We start from the raw sequence: 17,441 nt of genomic DNA on the forward strand, positions 1-17,441 counted from the left end.
TTAAACGTGCATGATCCTCTGCTGCATGTCTGATCTAGAGGGATAAAATTTGGCCTGCATATCGGCAAACTCTATCACTGCTGCAGATTAGCCGTGGGCCTGGGACTAGCCATGCTCAGACTCTAAAAATCCATGGTGGTTGACTGCACGTTCTATATGCAAGGAGTAACTTGCATATGGAATGGCTTCACGTCACTGCAACCCACGTTCCCCGATGTGATCTATCGCAAGCGGTGTTTCTCATGTCTTCAATCCCAAGGCCCAGACACTGCTGTATTTATACGAACGTCCTTATCGGGCACCGAAATTTTCGCAAACACCGCATCGATTGACTCATCTTTAGCACCCGCTTAGGTCTGGAGCACTTGGACCATCTGCAAGATACTGGGGCTGCTTCCTCACCATTCCCGGTTCGTCTCGTGGGTCCTGTTGGATGGATCGAGTGTATTCTCGCCCGGATCATCGTCAAATATATATCCTTATTCCACGCTGATCAGTATATGAATCCATAGAACCATAACGATCGCCGAAGAATTGTTGGCCGCTATGACCGAGTCCGTAACATCCCATGGTGTGACTTGCATTAATATCGGGCTGGATTGACTTTGTTGGTCGACGGACGGTAAACTCGGAAGCCGAGGTCCTCGCTAAGCGAGACGGTGTAGGCTATGAAAACATTGATGTCTTAGGGTGCAGCTCAGCAACAGCAAGGGGCGGATAGCTAGAGAGCATGGTGGCTGGTACCATAGTGCCGTTCCCCAATAGGCAGACAAGGCCTGCAGATACTAAGGTCCCTAGGTAGCAGTCTCATAACGTCATGTATTATAGGTACAAACCATCGATGCGAAATCTACACCATCACAAATGAAACATGCCCTCATTCGGCTCACAGAACCTCCACAACCCAGCTTCGACCGCCGCCTCCCTCACCGACCCGAGCTCCTCATCGCGCACGGCGCGATTAATCTCCGCATACCGGACGCCGTCCGCACCCCCGCGCTTCTTCTTCCCAACATGCGCATCGGGATGGTACTGCTCCATGATATGCACGTACAGATCGGTCGAGACATTGCGAGCCAGCCAGCGCATGATCTGGCGGCCCTCGTCCTCCTTGCCCGGCATAACGAGATGTCGGAGCAGCACGCCGCGCTTGGCGATGCCGTCGCCGGTGAAGCACAGGTCGCCGACCTGGGCATGCATGGCGGCGATGCTCTCGCACGCGGTGGCGGCGTAGTCGTCCGCCTTGAGCAGGCGGCGCGACGCCGCGCCGCTCCACACCTTGAAGTCGGCCAGGTAGATGTCGACCAGGCCGTCCAGCAGCTCCAGCGACTCTAGCGAGTCGTACGACGACGTGTTGTACACGATCGGCACGCGCAGCCCCATATCGCGCGCCGTCAGGATCGACAGCGCCACCTGCGGCACCACGTGCTCCGGCGTCACCAGGTTGATGTTGTGCACGTGGCCCACCGTCTGGAGCTTCAGGTACCAGTCGGCTAGTTCTTCCGGCGTCAGGTCGAAGCCGTTGCGCTGGTGGGAGATGTCCTTGCGTGCTGTTAGGCCCGGTCCCTTTCTAGGCTGCACTTGGGGCGCGGGGGAGGAGGTGACGTACGTGATTCTGGCAGAATACACAGCGCAGATTACACCCGGAGAAAAAGACCGATCCGCTGCCGTGGAAACCCTGGATGCATGGCTCCTCGCCGCGGTGCGGCGCGATCACGTTGACCTTGGCTGTCTCAGCGCCAATCAGACACACACCGGTCTCTTCGAAGCGGTTGACGCCGCAGCGTCGCGGACAGAGGTTGCAGTTGGACAGGTGGGCGTAGGCGCGGGAGCGTTTCTTTGCGGCATCGACAGAGGAGAGGAGCTGATAGCGCGGGATGTAGTCGTCGAGGAGGAATGCCGGGGGGATGCCGATGAAGCGTTTGGATACGTGGGGTTGTCGCTGGGCTGGTGGCCGGAGGGAGAGAAGTCGACCGGTCCTGCTGAGAGGGATTGTCATGGTAGGGGGGATGAACGGAGGATGTAGATGAGGAATTACCGAGGTGAAGTCAAAGTAGATATAATTTGTCCCTTATCGATAAGGCTTATCTCAGCGCTGCGTCATTGGGCCACACGGTCGACTGGGCTCCCTCATCAAAATACTACGCGGTTGATTGCCTAGAATTCGAGTTTATTCTTCTGAAAATATATGAAAAATCTCATTTTATTTCCTGTTTCTATTTGCTAAACCGACCAGGTCCCCATATCTCAATGTGTTCATTGTTGCTGCATATTGATCTTCCCCCGGCGAAACGGTTAGAATGACTGACGATTGAGCATCGTTCGATGCTTCGAAATGCTGCCGCAGCACCATGGTCAATGGAGAGGACCTGTACGGGATACGCGATTGAGCAAGTGACCTGGCTCGGATGACTTCTTTCAAGGCGAGAAGATCCGTGTTAATCTGCCTCCCTTGTTGTTTCTCCTGAGGAGATTGTTTGAGCGCAGCCCCAGCTATACCGGAAATGAATTCGGCACCAGCCAGGTCCACGAAAACAAGCCTTCCGCCGATACATTCATGTGTACGAGCGGTAGTAGCGAATACTTCAGATTCGTGCTCTTCTGCCTCTTTCACCCGAGATTCAAACTGGGCCTTTTTGCTCTCCGCAGCATCGATACGTTGCTGGTTCACTTCATAATGGGGATTTGGGATGTAATTCCCATCTTCCGTCTGAACCATTGCACGAAGCTGTTCCTCGATATACATGTCTGTTGCGTGTTTCCCGACAGGAACAAGCTCGGATTGCCGCTCAACCACGTTGTCACGCGCATGTAGAAGATCTGCGGTGATGATTTCCATTTCAATAATTGCGTGCGTCCGCGAGCTTTGATCATGTACGGTCGACGTTCCAGACTTGCGGTGCTTTAGTCCTTGCTGTAGTTCCCGTTGTAGCTGTTCGAAGTTCCAGCATGCCCTGGTAACAATTGGCCGAACTCTCACTCTCCCATCCTCCAGCATTTCTGTTTCACCCCGAATGTAAACATGCCCATCGGGGCCCTCGCGGACGAAGCATTCGTTTCGGTTGTTGAGTAGATCAAAAGCGCTGTTTTTTCGTATTTCGTACACTCGGAGGCCAATGCCAAATTTGGAGGCGTTATCCCCCGCATTAATTCCATCGAGCGCAATGGCCAGCTGCCGCGCTGCTGCTAAGCAAAGACCAAATTCATCGCCGTTTTCAAAATCGTAACCGATCATGGTATGTGTTTTGCCGCTGCCTGAATGCCCATATGCAAAGAAGTTGCAGCACCGGCCGCGCAGCACATCTGGGATGATTGGTGCCACAATGCGATTATATACAACCTTGTTGTTCTCATGAGGTTCAATAGCTCCATCAAATGAGAAATTACTTTTCCAGGATCTTTCACGGCGTGAAAGCGATTGGACTTGGGCGGGTGCGGTAATCGAGATCTGAAGCTGTTGACGCTGGTCATCCTGGTCGGATCCGCGTATAATTTCTCCTTTTTGGGATTCAATTGACTTGAGAGGCCGCCACCTCACCCATAGTTTGAATGCGTTCATTTCCAGCTCAGTCATGAAAAGGAGAGGAGCGAAGATTTCGGGGGATAAGGCTGGATTCAAATATACTGCACTCAAATGCAAAGGTAAAGGGAACGAAAATCAGAATAAAAAAGCGGCCGCCCTGATTTGGTAAAATACGAACTGCGGGTACGTAGTGCTGGGGATCCGGGGAGTGGAGCCCCTCGTAAACACCCCAAAAGCAGTATAGTGTAGCATAGGGCAATATAGCTTTCGACAATCATATACTTTATCAAATCATCTGAGCACAATACCTGCAGCGCACATCCCAAGGGTCATACCTCTCAGTAGGTCAAACTGAGATTGGTTCTGTTGTGCGGTCTTTCTATACGATAGGATGCTTCATATCTCTTCGGCATTCTTTCCAACTTTCCTAGCCGAATGTGTTGCTGAAAGCTAAAATGGTAGATCCTTCAAGCTTTTGTCCCACTCTATGTCCAACAGCCAAGCCATACCATCGAGTGTCACGTCCTTGATCATGCGGCTGTGGCTGGCAGGCCAGGGAGGAGATACCCAAGCCGTATGACTCTCACCCTTGAGAGTGGTAGATCTGACTTGTACCCTTGCTAACTTAGAGAGCCATTTAGCATAGATAATTGCATCATCTCGGAACTGATCAAGCTCTCCACAATAGACGAAAACTTTGGGTGGATGTCCTTGAAAAGTCCTGACGTTAGAGAACTCCAGATTGATTGGCGAGAACCAAGGGGAGTGCACATCAAGCCGAGCCTCCAAATCATGACGCATTGCTAGCACTTGTTCTTCCAACGCCATATCTCTGGATTTCAAAATACCACGATATTCCGATGGAAGCATAGCTTCAGTGACCAAAAATGGCAAGCCTGAGAGTATACCGGTGATGGGGTTCCGGAGAGGGGTCAGACCAGCAAAATCATCAATGCCAGCCGATATTGCATCAGGTATGCTTCCGATAACAGCAGCCGCAGAGCCACCTGAGCTGAGTCCACCAACCACCAAGCCAAGCCCCGGGTCAACACTGACCCCAGCATTTTTTAACACTCCCTCGTTCAAGTTTCGCACTTCGGACATCCACGCACAGGCTTCCCAGGCGGCTCGTACAGGTTCTGGAAACGGCTGCATTGGTAGCTGGTTGATTGTTGGACAGGCCACCACGCAAGACAAGAGGGTGGCAAATCCGCGGGCTGGTGCTAAGACCAGGTCAGGGCTGCACACCGAGAGGCCACCACCGTGGAAATAGATGACTAGAGGGCACCGAAGGGGTAGTCCATCTGACGATCTAGGCCACACCACTTTTGTTGCATTCGATTGGTTGTAGGGTAATGGGATGTCAATCCACGCCTCACCTAAGTGAGATGGACATGGACCGAGGAGTTCGAGGCCAGCAGCCTCAAGTTTAGCCATGTCTGAACGCTGCTCGTGCATGAATAAAGACTCACTAGACGCCATTGTCGAAACTAGCACTTATTCAAGACAACTCTTTGGGCAATATAAGCAGAGATGTAAATCTCAAAGTGGTGCTGAGAGACTGGGGCTGATTGACTTTCGTCAGCGCTGTAGTAATTTTGCAGTGATACCGTGTTGTCGAAGCTTCTAAAGCGTTTAGTACAGAGTTACCGTCTACTTTTATACTATTGAAAAAGCACCGATTATCAATTGAACTATGCGGAACGATTTTAGCATGTTTTTTTTTCAGCCAGACCTGTGGGCCACTTGGATTACGGTATTTCTGAGGTAAAAAGAGTGTCGTGTGTGGATCACTAACATGTGATGTGACGCACGATCACAATCCAGAAACACTTAGTTCTCCACCATTTCGATCTCTCGCTTAGATGTCGAATCCCCATACCCGTCTACAGTCTCGCTACCCGCGGCGGCCACATTCGCCATGCGATTGACTCCAAGCTCGTAAGCAAGGCGCTCGCAGCGGAGACGATGCTCTGCACTAACCTCGTCCAGAAAAACGGCATCAATCTCCTCGAGTGACAAGCCCTTGAGTTCTGGCAAGAAAAAGCAGACCCAGGCTAGGCCAAGGACACACAAATACATAAAGACGATAAATGTCTTGTAGCCAATGTTAGTGATCATGACAGGCGTGACTTGTGCGACAGCGAAGTTCATGATCCAATTCACTGCGGATCCAATAGCGACTGCTTTGGCGCGTATATCAAGCAATGACAATTCCGCTGTGATGATCCAGCCGACCGGTCCATAGGGCAGGGCGTAATTAACAATAATCCAGTAAACTAAGAAAATAGCAGCGTTGGCGGCAGTCCTGTGCTCCCCAAAATTACTCCCGTAGGTCGCAATGAGGGCGACAAGAATGGCGTGGGCGATACCCATGTTAACCAAGCTCCAAGAGAGCATTGGCCTGCGACCGACTTTGTCCACCATAAATGCACCTGGGATCGTGAAGATGAACATCATGATACCGACGACTCCAGTGGCTAGTGGTCCAATGCTTCCGCCCGAAAGACCAACTTGCGCAAAAACGGTTGGAGCGTAGTAGATGATTGCATTGATTCCTATGCAGGTCAGCTATATTTTAAAGCAGTTGCACCGAAGCTGCAAAGGATCTCGGCTGACCTGACCATTGGCCAAATGCCTGGACGCCCGCACCGAGACCAACACGATGTAGAAGTACCTTTGTTGTGAATATTCGTCTGTACTCAAGGACCTCAGTGCGCCAAGTCTTCTTCTCAGTTCCATAGCGTAATCGAGAAGTCTCATGGTCTGCATAGGCTTCTACCTGAAGTGACCGATATTCATACTGAACCGCTGGGGAGTTTACGTCTTGTTTTCGAAGGTGAGACAAAACGGCAAGATATTCTTCTTCTCTATTGACCAGCATTAACCATCGAGGCGAGTACGGGAGGAACCGCGAGCCGATGCAAAGAATAATGGCTGGAACCAGCTGAACCGCAAGCAGAATCCTCCAAGCTGCGCTTGATTGCTCTGGGTAGGTAGTTCCACCGATATAATTAGTGCCGTATCCAATCCAGTATGATATCGTGATATCCACTGGTGTAAATATTAGTGGGAAATGACATATCGATTGGGTTGAACATAACATACAGCAAATCGCTCCTTGCTGTAGACCAACTAAAGTACCTCTAATGGATGCAGGAGCGAGCTGGGCATTGAACATGGGCACAACGACGGAAAGTCCACCGATACCCATGCCAGCAAACCAGCAACCTGCTAAAATGTTATGTCAATACCTCAGCAAAACCCGACTGAACGCACTGCTACCTACAATAGATAAAAGCAACGTCATCTGTCGCGCCAACCTGAAGGGCGACACCTAGCATAAATACAATGCACCAGGCTGAAATTGAAAGCCCTTTCATATTAAAGGATGCTTGCATTAGTTGTTTATGACAAGACTCACCTTCCTAGAATATTTGTCAGCAATTGGGCCGCTACTAAGAGCCCCGAACATCGCTCCAAGTTCTGAACACAGATGTCGTCAGTCGTCAGTATTTTTTTTTTTTGTTTTTTGTTTTTGAAGAACCTGACTCTCTTGCAGCTCGCATACCTAATATTCCAGTAGGAAGACCTTTGGTTGAGGCGTTGTTAAGCTGACGAGGACATGAGTCGAGTTGCTTGATGGCGATTTCGGTGGTATAAGTAACGTACCACTTTCCACCATAACTATGGAAAGTTCTCTTTGTCAGCTATCCCGACCTTCATCTCTATTGGACAAAGCTGTGCGCCCCCATACTGCTTCACTGAGTCGCTCATCGATGGAGCCGCATGCTTGAATAAACGATAATCCGCTCCGGGTGTCAACCAGCTTGTCCTCGACAACGCTGTTGTTGCGATATCGTTGAACCACGAATAAATGGCAGATTCCATAAGCAAATTGCCAGAAGATCTTTCAAAATTGTAAACCTCAATTTCGAAACTTTTGACGCGACGAGGTCATGGCTAATAATTTCTAGACCAGAATGCGAAGTCAGAATGGCTTCACGAATTCAAACGAAGCATACGAGAAGCCAAAGTCGACCCGTAGGAGTACTTTGAAGGTGCGCACGGGTTGCATCACCTGCAAGATGCGACATATCAAATGCGATGAGACAAAACCACACTGCAATAATTGTCTCCGGAGCCGCGGACATTGCGAGGGTTATGTCAACATTTCGAAGAAAACCTCTGGTCCGGTCCAAATCTGCTGGGACTCCAAGCAAAATGTTTATGGCTCGGCCCCAAAGATCAATTTGCAGCAGGCTGTGCGTGCTAGCGACTTTTATGATACCATGGGTATGCTGTATTTTGAAGAATTCATAGCCTTGGTCAGAGGTCCTTGGATCTCGGCGGTGTCCAACGCTGAATTATGGCAAGCGACTCTGCCGCAGCTTGCTCGAAGCAACAACTCGCTCCGGTGTATCGCAATAGGAATCGGGGCACTAAGCGTTAGCCATCAATCTAACTTCTCGGATCCTTGTAAGCGATTGATGCTTCCGAGCCCGACATTCGAGAACGATACGCATTATCAAAATGCTGTGCGGTATTACTGTCGTGCCCTTAAAATTCTGAGTGACAGCAAAGCCGTTCAGGACGTGGTCTCTAGTTCGGTACTGCTACTATTTTTCGAGAATCTTCGGGGCAACAGGAAGACTGCGTTGAACCATCTCAACCATGGCCTATCGCTAATGCTGACCCTGTTGATAGATGACACGCACAGCTATCTACATGCTGTCGCACCAAACCCGAAACCTTTCCTTTTATCACTTGCCAGCATATTTGCAGTTTTGGCACCGCAAGCTCGCTTCGTTCTCCTGGGCTCCACTGGTCAAGATTGGCCACTGCCAAATTTCATTAGAGGCCTCGAACGCAATGACATGACTATAGAGTCGTTCATAGTCCTGCTGGGCCGGCTATCAGAACGCCCTGCAACCAATGGCTGCCCATCTGCGTTTAGCAATCTCGAAGAATTTGAAGAGCATTGGTGGAATGTTCGGATTAACAATTCCGCAGTGGGCCCAATGGCGGTAAAAATTATACAGAACTCGGGTATTTTGGGCTCCAAAGAGGGAGATCCCATTGACGTGTTTTACTACGATCTTTTAGGCAACCCAGAGATTAAAAAGTTTTGCGAACTTTCGAGGAAGGCTATGGCTACGCTGAACGCCACATCACTTCCGCTGTTTAACAGAATCTTCATGTCCGACACTCAATCTTCGACATATCTAAGGGCCATACATCTACGCTTGCAGTTCCTTCAGGTTTATGCTTTCGAAAACCCACCGCAATACTCCAGTTGGGAGACTTTACACTCGCAAACTCCATTGTTTCGTGAATATTTGTCTCTAGCAAGCATTGCGTTGAATATTGCCAAGCGGAAAGTCCCAAATCCTCCATGTCATATCTCCCTAGAATGTGGGATTGCATGGCATCTGCTACTCGTGGCTTTCTTCTGTCGTGACCCGTTAACTCGCGATGAAGCTGTACAGATGTTGAGGGACTATCCATGCCAAGACGGACTATGGAATGTACAGTCTCTCTATATCTTGGCCCTAAAGAGCCAGGATGTGGAACGTGCAAACGCGGTCGAAGGCACATCTACAGAGCAGTGGCAAAGACTATGGCGTCGTGAGTACGTTTTCGAAGATGGTGGTAATCGAATTGTGTTTCGCTATCAAGATAAGCCTGACGCTACGGGAGATTGGCAAACGGTAGAGGAGGTTGCCGAGATTGCAAGGGGCACAGGCACCATAAATTGGATAAGACGACCACTCACGGGCTTCGGAGCTTTGACTATGGGGGATCTGGTTACCCATCAAGCTGGCACTGGAGTCCTTCTAACTGAACAAACGTTATGACAAGCATATATGTCTTCTCAATATATCGAGTCCAAAGCAGTATCTAAGATTCTGCCTTTTTACCCATGGTGTCCGTGATGTAATACTTTTACACAAGGAGTCAATACGGTGCAACCTAGAGACACAAATGTCTTTTATGGAATTCTACAGTAGTGTCTTTAACATAGCAGTCCAAATATGAACAGATCACATGTCAAAGATGACATTACTCGTACATGTAACATGAGGAAGTGATTATACATTTGATGGACCTACTCCGCAGCCAAGCCGGTTTCAAAGCTATTCCTACTATATATTTATCCAATGATCCCTAATATTAACCAATTATCTAATATTTGTAATATTTACTAACCTACTGATTATCTTATTTAATAATTTATAGATTTACTTATCTACGTATCATCTATCTTTATATTGCTTTTACCTTTTTACCATTATTATGACGCCGTACTCCCTCAAGTGTATGTCGAACGTGAGAGACAACTATTGTTTTCTCAAGTTTCCCGCAGACGCCTTAGTTTATGGAAGTGTAATGGAATAAGAAGAATCCTTGCCGTATCTCGACCGACGAGGGAGTACAAAATTGGAAGAAACTAAAAGGAAAGTGTGATGAAACTCTCGACTGCCTGATTACTTGGTGTGCCCGTTACTGTCTCAAAGAGATTTGGTAACTTTTAACAAGATGTAATTATTTTTGATATTTACCAGAAGACACTAGAGATAATAGACAGTATAAAGTACTGTAACAGCATCTGTGTCCTCCCCTCGAATTAGGAGGAAGGTAAAGGTGAAGAAGACCGCATAGATGGCACAGAAGGAGCACAGAACATTACAATACTCAACCGTTGTACTCCACTGGTATCATAGCTGCCTGGACCAGGAGCGCGGACTCTATGCGCACAAGCCCGAACTCGATCACCCCAAGTAAGCGCTATAGTCTGGTGCCTGCAAAGACGATCACCTCAGGAGTTTCATTGCGTCCAGTAGGGACAGGTATAAAGGATGCCCCCGACACTATTCCCTCGCTATCGTGCCTCCTCGTTGTTTGGAGATCAGCAATCTCTAGGCCATCGTTTGCATTATAAGACCGGAACAGGATAGTTACTGTTCCGCTATCCATATGTATATGTGAGGGACTGAAATGACTAGTGAAGTCACTAAGATTTCGTGAATTATAATAGTGGACCCCTATAGTGGCGAATTCAAGATGTGTAGTTCCTGCTAACGGAGTTCTCGAGTCGAGAACCTGAGATACGGTCTCCAACAAGTGCAGTCGTACAGGTATCCATTCCTAGGAGACGTAACTCCCAGTACACGAACTGGATATAGAATAAGACATTGTGCATACCTCATACAAGGCTTTAACTGAACGGTAAAAGTCAGGAGGGAGATTCTCTAGATTTTCTAGCTCTGTGCTATTACGAAAGAAGCAGATACTTTCTTTGGGGATTACAGTTCTGCCCCGAACACGTTCGGAAGCAAAGGAAGAGTAACCTGCTACATTCTTCTTAGATGCAGTCGGTTGTTTGAAAAAACACCCGAGCCTATTAGATGTGGTCAGCGGTGAATATTATCGCTGGGAGCGTGGAACCAAGCCTACATTTTGGAATATATCACGGTGATGGTACCGCATGGTTTCAGGGGCCGCTAAGCGAAAGCTCCAAACCGACGAAGGGCAGCCCTGAGTTCACATAATAGGGACGGAGTAATAGGTTTGTGCAGATTAAGAAGAGGTAATATATTTGCAGACATCTCGATAGGTAACCACGGGGAGATATGCACTGGAAGAACAACTGGATCTAAGCCCCCTGAAGCCACTCCTAGAGTCACGTGATGCATTATTACCCCATTTCATAGAATTGACTAAACTAAGAGTTACCTCCTGCGATCAAAACGACCCAAGCAGCCAATTTAAACCACTCTACACCTTTCATCGTCTTTAATATCAACTCATCGCATATCCGCCGAGCGCCTCCTCCACTCAACTATAACATTTCAGTCATGACTCCACTGGGGCTAGGCCGCATAACTGGAAGGAAGAAATTCAGTGTTAACACTAGGTTGTAGTCGTCTTTAATGACGAGTTGGAAGATTTTGCTAAATGATTCATTAAAGATTCAGCCTGAATTATTAGCGGGGTACAAAATGCGACGTCGAATTATAGATCTTACCTTTGCATTTGCGCCACTACATCATCGCTTGTCTCTCTGCAATGACCAGCTAAACACCCTTCACATAGCTGTCTATTATGTGGCCCCCTACTACCATTTCCAATGGGCGGCCTCTCAACCATAATTCCATTCCATTTTTTTATCCAGTAGACAACCCTTTCGACATACCTTCCATCTAGGACCGGCCGACTGACAGTATTGCAATTTTGACACCTTTGATGATATACTCGTGCGTTATATTTGTGACCGGGGTACATCCGTATAGTAATTGCTATCTTTTTGCTTGACCATCCGTTCAGCGTACAGTTATGGTTATGGCACCTGAACCTGCCCATAATGTGGGAGTCACGCTGTCTGATACAGGTCTGGTCGTCATCAATCTCATAGAATTGGAAATTAAGGTTGTCCTCTGCAAATAGAAGCGATAAATTATTGTGATACCGTGGGAACATCGACCATCTGGCTGTAGTTTGCCGCTTCTGGGGCATGTTGGGTCATTAAAATCAGGAAAGTATTAGAAGAGAAGGAGAACAACAAAGTGTATGAAGACCAGAGGACCAGCTTCTTTTCATTCAGTACCTAATTAGGCCAACGCAGGGAAAGCCAGGAAGAGACGTAATGGATAAATTTATATAGCTACAGTATACATGTTTCCACGTCTCAGATCTAATTTGAAGGATACTGTATACAACACAGTCCACAATCAGAGATCAACACGATTGGTACGAAGTGTAACTTGCAGATACTAGATACTTCTAGATGTAGGCCTCCTGCATTGTAGGCCTCCTGCGTTGTAGGCCTCCTGCGTTGTAGGCCTCCTGCATTGTAGGCCTCCTGCATTGTAGGCCTCCTGCATTGAAGGCCTCCTGCATAGTGGGCCTCTTGTATTGTGGCCACGCACATCGTGGGCTGCGCAATGTGGACCCCAGCAATATTACACCTTGTTCATATTTCAGGCTCACAATGTTATAAGGGTACAATATCGTTGAATTTTATCTACCGAGGAACACCCTTTACTTTTGGAATAACAGCGCCTTGCCAGTTACACACAGGCCCTTCCTTACTATCTGCTTAAATATGTCTGTCAAAGAGGGACAATACAATAAGCGGCTGATCATTAAGTCCAACCGAGTTGGCCCCCCGAGGCGGGATCCTTATTCGAGGCTGCTTAGCCGTTTTTATGAACCGCTGTTTCTTTTGCAGACTCTTGGTCAAACACGTGGTGACCACACGTCTACCTCCCCTGATCAGAGTTGCGATCAAACCTATAGACGGAGATTTTTGCGCAATCTTTCATATATATGTGATTTTGATAAGGGCGGTAACTCTTGTACCGCGATTGGGCTCGAAGACTCCCAAAGTTGCTACAGATTTTGGGTGGCCTCTAATGTGGCGAGTAACAAGATAATTCACTTCCTGGGTACAGCTCTTAGCAAGTTAATGCTACTTAGCTGCCACCCATCACCAGACTTGGAAGTGGATAGAGAAGAATTTGTTGATTTTTGCATGAAATTTGCAGCTCCTCGAATTAAGGAAGAAGTGAGATGCTTAGCTAGAGCAGTTAAGCAATGCTGCTCTACTCCAGAGATGAAGACCAAATCAGGTGTGCACTAATATACCCCAGCGGATGATGTACAGACACGATATCCTGATACACTTTCTAGATCAACGGCTACAAAGCGGTCTCAGACTGCTTGCTTCGAAATGCGAAGACTGCTTCGATTTATGCCATTTTGCCTACTATATCACACGAAGCTCTTTTACTGATATACTAGCGAGGCGAGCTGAGGAGGAAGAGGGCCGAGTAGGCCCTCAGAGTAAAAGATCCTCATTCGCCATGGTCAAGCATTATCTCGGGAGATTAGCACGACACATTCGGGCACCTCGCCATCTTGTTGAGGATGCGGGCCACATGAATCAAATACTTGAGTCTTACAAAGTCTGCGCCATTAGACCAGTTCCCTCTGTGCAGAAGCCAGTGCCAGACTCACACACTACGCTACACGGCATCCTAAACCGAATGCTGAAGAGAGACGACGATGAGAGAGCCGAAATCGAAAATACTCTATGTAGTTTGAACAGGCAATCCAATATATTCGAACGTTTCATGGAACAATACGAGCGCTGCACCCCACAAGTTCACGCAGAGGTGCAGGTACTGGAACACTTCTACAACATGAAGCTCAGATTCGTGGAAAATGATCGCTATATAGCCTGCAGTAAGCCAGCTTGTCTCTGCTGTGAGCTGTATTTCAAAAATCATCCCGCTCGAATGGTCGTTCCTGTGTCTCACCGCAAGGTCTGGGTCAGCTGGGGGCCTCCTGTATTGGAAAGATTCGCAAGGGATGATCCGGCTTCCAAAACACAATTGGGAGTTCTGAACAAAATGACTGAGGAGCTCCGGGGTCTTGCTATTTCTCAAATTCTTGGATCCTTACTGGCATTTCCCTGGCACCCCGATTCGCAGACAGGGATTACAGAGATCCGATGTGCAAGTTCAGTAGCAAGTGGCAATTCCATCAATTGGAAAGTCGAATGTCCCACAATCCAAACTCAAGTGGCTGGACACAGCAGGCCCCTCTCTCTGATTCAGTGTCAGGACATGGATGACATCGAAGATTCGGACTGTGATTTTGATGCAACAGGTGGAGTGAAGATCAATCTTTAGAGAGCATATATTTTGGGTTCTAGCATAAAATCGATGTTCAAACACTTCACATAATGTTTGAAAATAATTAGAGACTTAGCTACGGAGCGCAATGTAGACCTTATAGATTACTAGGTGGGTATAAGGGCTGGCCACAAACCTGCTCAATACTACATCATGGCATAAAATAGATTAATAAAATATAGTTGGAGTTCAAAAGGCAAGTTCATCGATGTGAAGTCAGACACTTCCTAACTAATTTTCAATCCGTTGCTAGATACAGAATGCTGCGTTTTGTAATGTCTTTGGAGGTTATCGTTCCGTGTAAACTGCTTTGCACAGAGTTGACAGACGAACGGTTGACCCTTGCTATTATGAGTGGCAATGTGACGGTAAACATCCTTTCGCTGAGCGGCAGAAAAGTTGTTGCATAGGGGGCATCGAATAGGCTTCACATGTTGTCTTATATGCTTCCTTATGCCTGTCAACGTACGCACGAGGATAACGGTCGTGGCACTCACCTGAACAAACCCTTTTGTGAAAACGGAGCACGGCCTGTGCATTTTGGATGTGGGCAGTGGTACATTCCATCCTCTGGCGAAGGTTCAATATGGTCATCCTGGGGCATTTCTGCTTCCACAAACTTCCCATTATGACTCGACAGAGAATAGTTTGTCGGAGATTGAATAATGTTCATACTATCCAGAAATTCTTCCGAGACATTCCTCTACTGAGACTGTTCTCCCAGATGATAATTCTGACGAACACTAGACTGATCCCCTGTTGTACCAAAGCTTTCAGAGCCGATATCGCTTGTATGTTGCTGCTCCCATCCACCCATGGCGTCTTGGTAGGCAAGATCATGGCCGTACTGACTTAAAGCAAAGAAGGGCTCACATGGTCCAGGATAGCCTGAGAAAAAGTCTGACAACTCATTCCCTAGGCTAGCAGGTGAAATTGGCGACCAACTCAGCCAGGGTAGATTCTCAGCTTCGCCGGACAACGATGACGCCATAGCTAAGATCCGTCTAAAAGAACATACTTCTAGACGGTCCTGCCTATAGAAATCTTGCCTGGCACATAGTGCAACCACCTTTTTATATAGACCTTGGACGACGGCTGTTCGATACTCGCTAAGAGCAATAGTACATGTTCATAGCCGGTACCGCATATAACGCCTATCACTTACCGCTCCAGAGACAGGATACGAGATTCCCAAGCATTCTACATCCTTGACCGCCACACCGCCTGGTCTTAGCGTTTTCCCAATGTCTCCGCGCTGTATCCTGCACCTGTGGCCCCAGATGATGGATCTCGACTGGACTTACCTCCAGTCTTACATGAATGATTCATCGATGCCTAACTCACTTAGCAGGCCCGACTTCTGCAATCCGGTCTTTTAGTGGATACCTGTTGCCATCTGCCCCCACCTAGGATTACATCGAAACCTGAAGTGGTACATGAGGATAAGTCGAAGCAGGATCAGAATTGACACGTTTCAAAAACCTTCTCCTGTAGGAGTCAACTTGCATGCTGGTGACGTGTTATATATTGCAGGTGAACGATGTGTAGAAGATGTTTGATTCGCTCTCTAAAGGGCATCACATAAAATCATGACTTTATCAGCATCAGAAAGATAGATGGCCAATTAGTTTTTATTTGCTAGAAGTAGGTTCATAGAGAAGTCTACCCCTTTAGATTGAGTTATTGAAAAATCATAGAAATATATTGCAAGTGATGCACCATTCAAAAATATATAAGGATCGACTCTCGCTGGGTAATCATTATTGTAAAGGGTAACATCAGCCCAACTATTGCATCTATAAAACCTTTCAAGAGAGCCTTCCGAAATCCGCCTTCTCGACAAGGGGCAACCGTTCTTATCGACTATGAGCTACATTCCAATATCCCGAGACTTAGAGAAGTTGACTTGTAAGTTATTACTCTTATATTAATGTTGTTCTACTTATAAATGAAATAGGTCACTGTGTAGGAAAGATGTTCTTTCGTGCATATACTGCTGTGATGTTTGCACGAGAAGAGAAGCGTGACAACGAGCTGGTGGTTGGTCTTCTTTTATCCTGCCTCACTCTTTTAGGATTCTTATGAAATTTCCAGGCCAGCATCGATGAATTTATTACATATTACGACTACACATGGGGAATTCAGAAGTTACAGATGTTGCATGGCCTTCCGAAGGAGAGTTTCAATGAAGATGAATCTGATGCTGTTCAACTGTTTCAGGCCATCGGACTGTGTTGTATATCTCGACCAGAGGTTGAAGTTCACGACGTTATAAGGGACCTTATAGACCCATTCAAAGTGGGAAAAGGCTCTGAAATACCCAGAGAAATTAGGCATGGGTCTAGTTTCGAACCGATCCGGTCCCAAACAGCTACAAGGCCTTACAAGCATACAGTCAATGGTCATCTTCCGAAATACACCTCTATCTTATATGAAAAGGGTCAAGTAGAGGGCATACAGCCAGAGCGGAAGGAGGCCATGTTGAGTATTAACCCTCCCATTTTCCGTGTAATATTCTACTTCGGTCGGTTACAAGGCTCAGGGGTGGCACAGAATAAGAAAAAAGCAGGCCATTTGGCAGCAAGAGAGATCTGTTACAACATGGGTATCCGAATTTGATTGTTATTTTTGGAGGACAGTACCTAGTCCCAGTTATACAAGCTTTTGTATCCAGTTCGGTCAAACAAAATTCAAGCCCAGTGGCGAACCTCCAGAGTTTCCTCTGTTCATAATATCTATATTTCATTCTTGTCATCTGCTCCATGCCGTGGAATGTAGTTATAGGAGGTCTTTTTGTTTTGCCGCAACACAAGTAAATTTTACGAGTATAAGCCTGTCGTAGGCCACGATACCTATGTTCGCCGATACACGACTACACGGGGCGGTTGTATTTCCTAGTGGGTGAGTGTATTATGAGAAACTGAAATTCCAAGTCACATGGAAGCTCATAAATGCCAACTTGGAATTCCATGGAAGCTTTTTGTCACATGGTACAGTACAATGTGGGAGGCCTACAACTCAGGAGGCCTACAAAATAGAAGGTGTGTGGATACCGTAGAATCTGTTGGGATATGTAGAAGTTATCGCTGACCGGGATATTTAATTATAGACCCTCGAAACCCAACTAACAGGAATGATAGAAGCCAAAGGACTGTGTGCTTTTTACACCCTTAGAAGACGACATTTCTCTATAGGTCTACACAGGGCGGACCTCACAG

At 47.3% G+C, this 17,441-nt stretch overlaps 6 protein-coding genes across 6 annotated transcripts; 1 reads left to right on the top strand and 5 right to left on the bottom strand.

The window, feature by feature from the left end:
• Positions 1–812: 812 nt before the first annotated feature.
• On the bottom strand, positions 813–1,197 carry BDV59DRAFT_177622 (uncharacterized protein; the record flags this gene model as incomplete). The annotated part of the gene is made up of 1 exon (XM_073689644.1): positions 813–1,197. A coding segment is annotated over one exon (271 nt), but the record flags the coding sequence as incomplete, so codon positions are not given.
• A 1,006-nt stretch (positions 1,198–2,203) lies between these two features.
• BDV59DRAFT_207677 (kinesin family protein) lies at positions 2,204–3,675 on the bottom strand (the record flags this gene model as incomplete). The annotated part of the gene is made up of 1 exon (XM_073695045.1): positions 2,204–3,675. The coding sequence occupies exon 1, from the start codon at positions 3,572–3,574 to the stop codon at positions 2,204–2,206; it is 1,371 nt and encodes a 456-aa protein (XP_073548332.1). The 5' UTR covers positions 3,575–3,675.
• A 1,681-nt stretch (positions 3,676–5,356) lies between these two features.
• Positions 5,357–6,737, bottom strand: BDV59DRAFT_201750 (general substrate transporter; the record flags this gene model as incomplete). Its single annotated transcript, XM_073693881.1, has 3 exons — positions 5,357–6,081; positions 6,143–6,577; positions 6,632–6,737. The coding sequence occupies 3 exons, from the start codon at positions 6,735–6,737 to the stop codon at positions 5,357–5,359; spliced, it is 1,266 nt and encodes a 421-aa protein (XP_073548333.1).
• Positions 6,738–7,506: 769 nt separating this feature from the next.
• Positions 7,507–9,413, top strand: BDV59DRAFT_207683 (Zn(II)2Cys6 transcription factor domain-containing protein; the record flags this gene model as incomplete). The annotated part of the gene is made up of 1 exon (XM_073695046.1): positions 7,507–9,413. One exon carries the CDS (start codon positions 7,507–7,509, stop codon positions 9,379–9,381), a length of 1,875 nt encoding a protein of 624 aa, XP_073548334.1. The 3' UTR covers positions 9,382–9,413.
• An 899-nt stretch (positions 9,414–10,312) lies between these two features.
• Positions 10,313–11,133, bottom strand: BDV59DRAFT_193057 (uncharacterized protein; the record flags this gene model as incomplete). Its single annotated transcript, XM_073692153.1, has 4 exons — positions 10,313–10,672; positions 10,730–10,925; positions 11,010–11,039; positions 11,084–11,133. The coding sequence occupies 4 exons, from the start codon at positions 11,131–11,133 to the stop codon at positions 10,313–10,315; spliced, it is 636 nt and encodes a 211-aa protein (XP_073548335.1).
• A 3,316-nt stretch (positions 11,134–14,449) lies between these two features.
• BDV59DRAFT_177628 (uncharacterized protein) lies at positions 14,450–15,249 on the bottom strand (the record flags this gene model as incomplete). The annotated part of the gene is made up of 2 exons (XM_073689645.1): positions 14,721–15,249; positions 14,450–14,673 (listed from the first exon to the last, which is right to left on the bottom strand). Coding segments are annotated over exons 1-2 (395 nt in total), but the record flags the coding sequence as incomplete, so codon positions are not given.
• Positions 15,250–17,441: the final 2,192 nt, after the last annotated feature.

This window comes from Aspergillus ambiguus (assembly GCF_047715705.1).
Source record: "Aspergillus ambiguus strain CBS 117.58 unplaced genomic scaffold BDV59scaffold_14, whole genome shotgun sequence".
Classification (NCBI taxonomy): domain Eukaryota; kingdom Fungi; phylum Ascomycota; class Eurotiomycetes; order Eurotiales; family Aspergillaceae; genus Aspergillus; species Aspergillus ambiguus.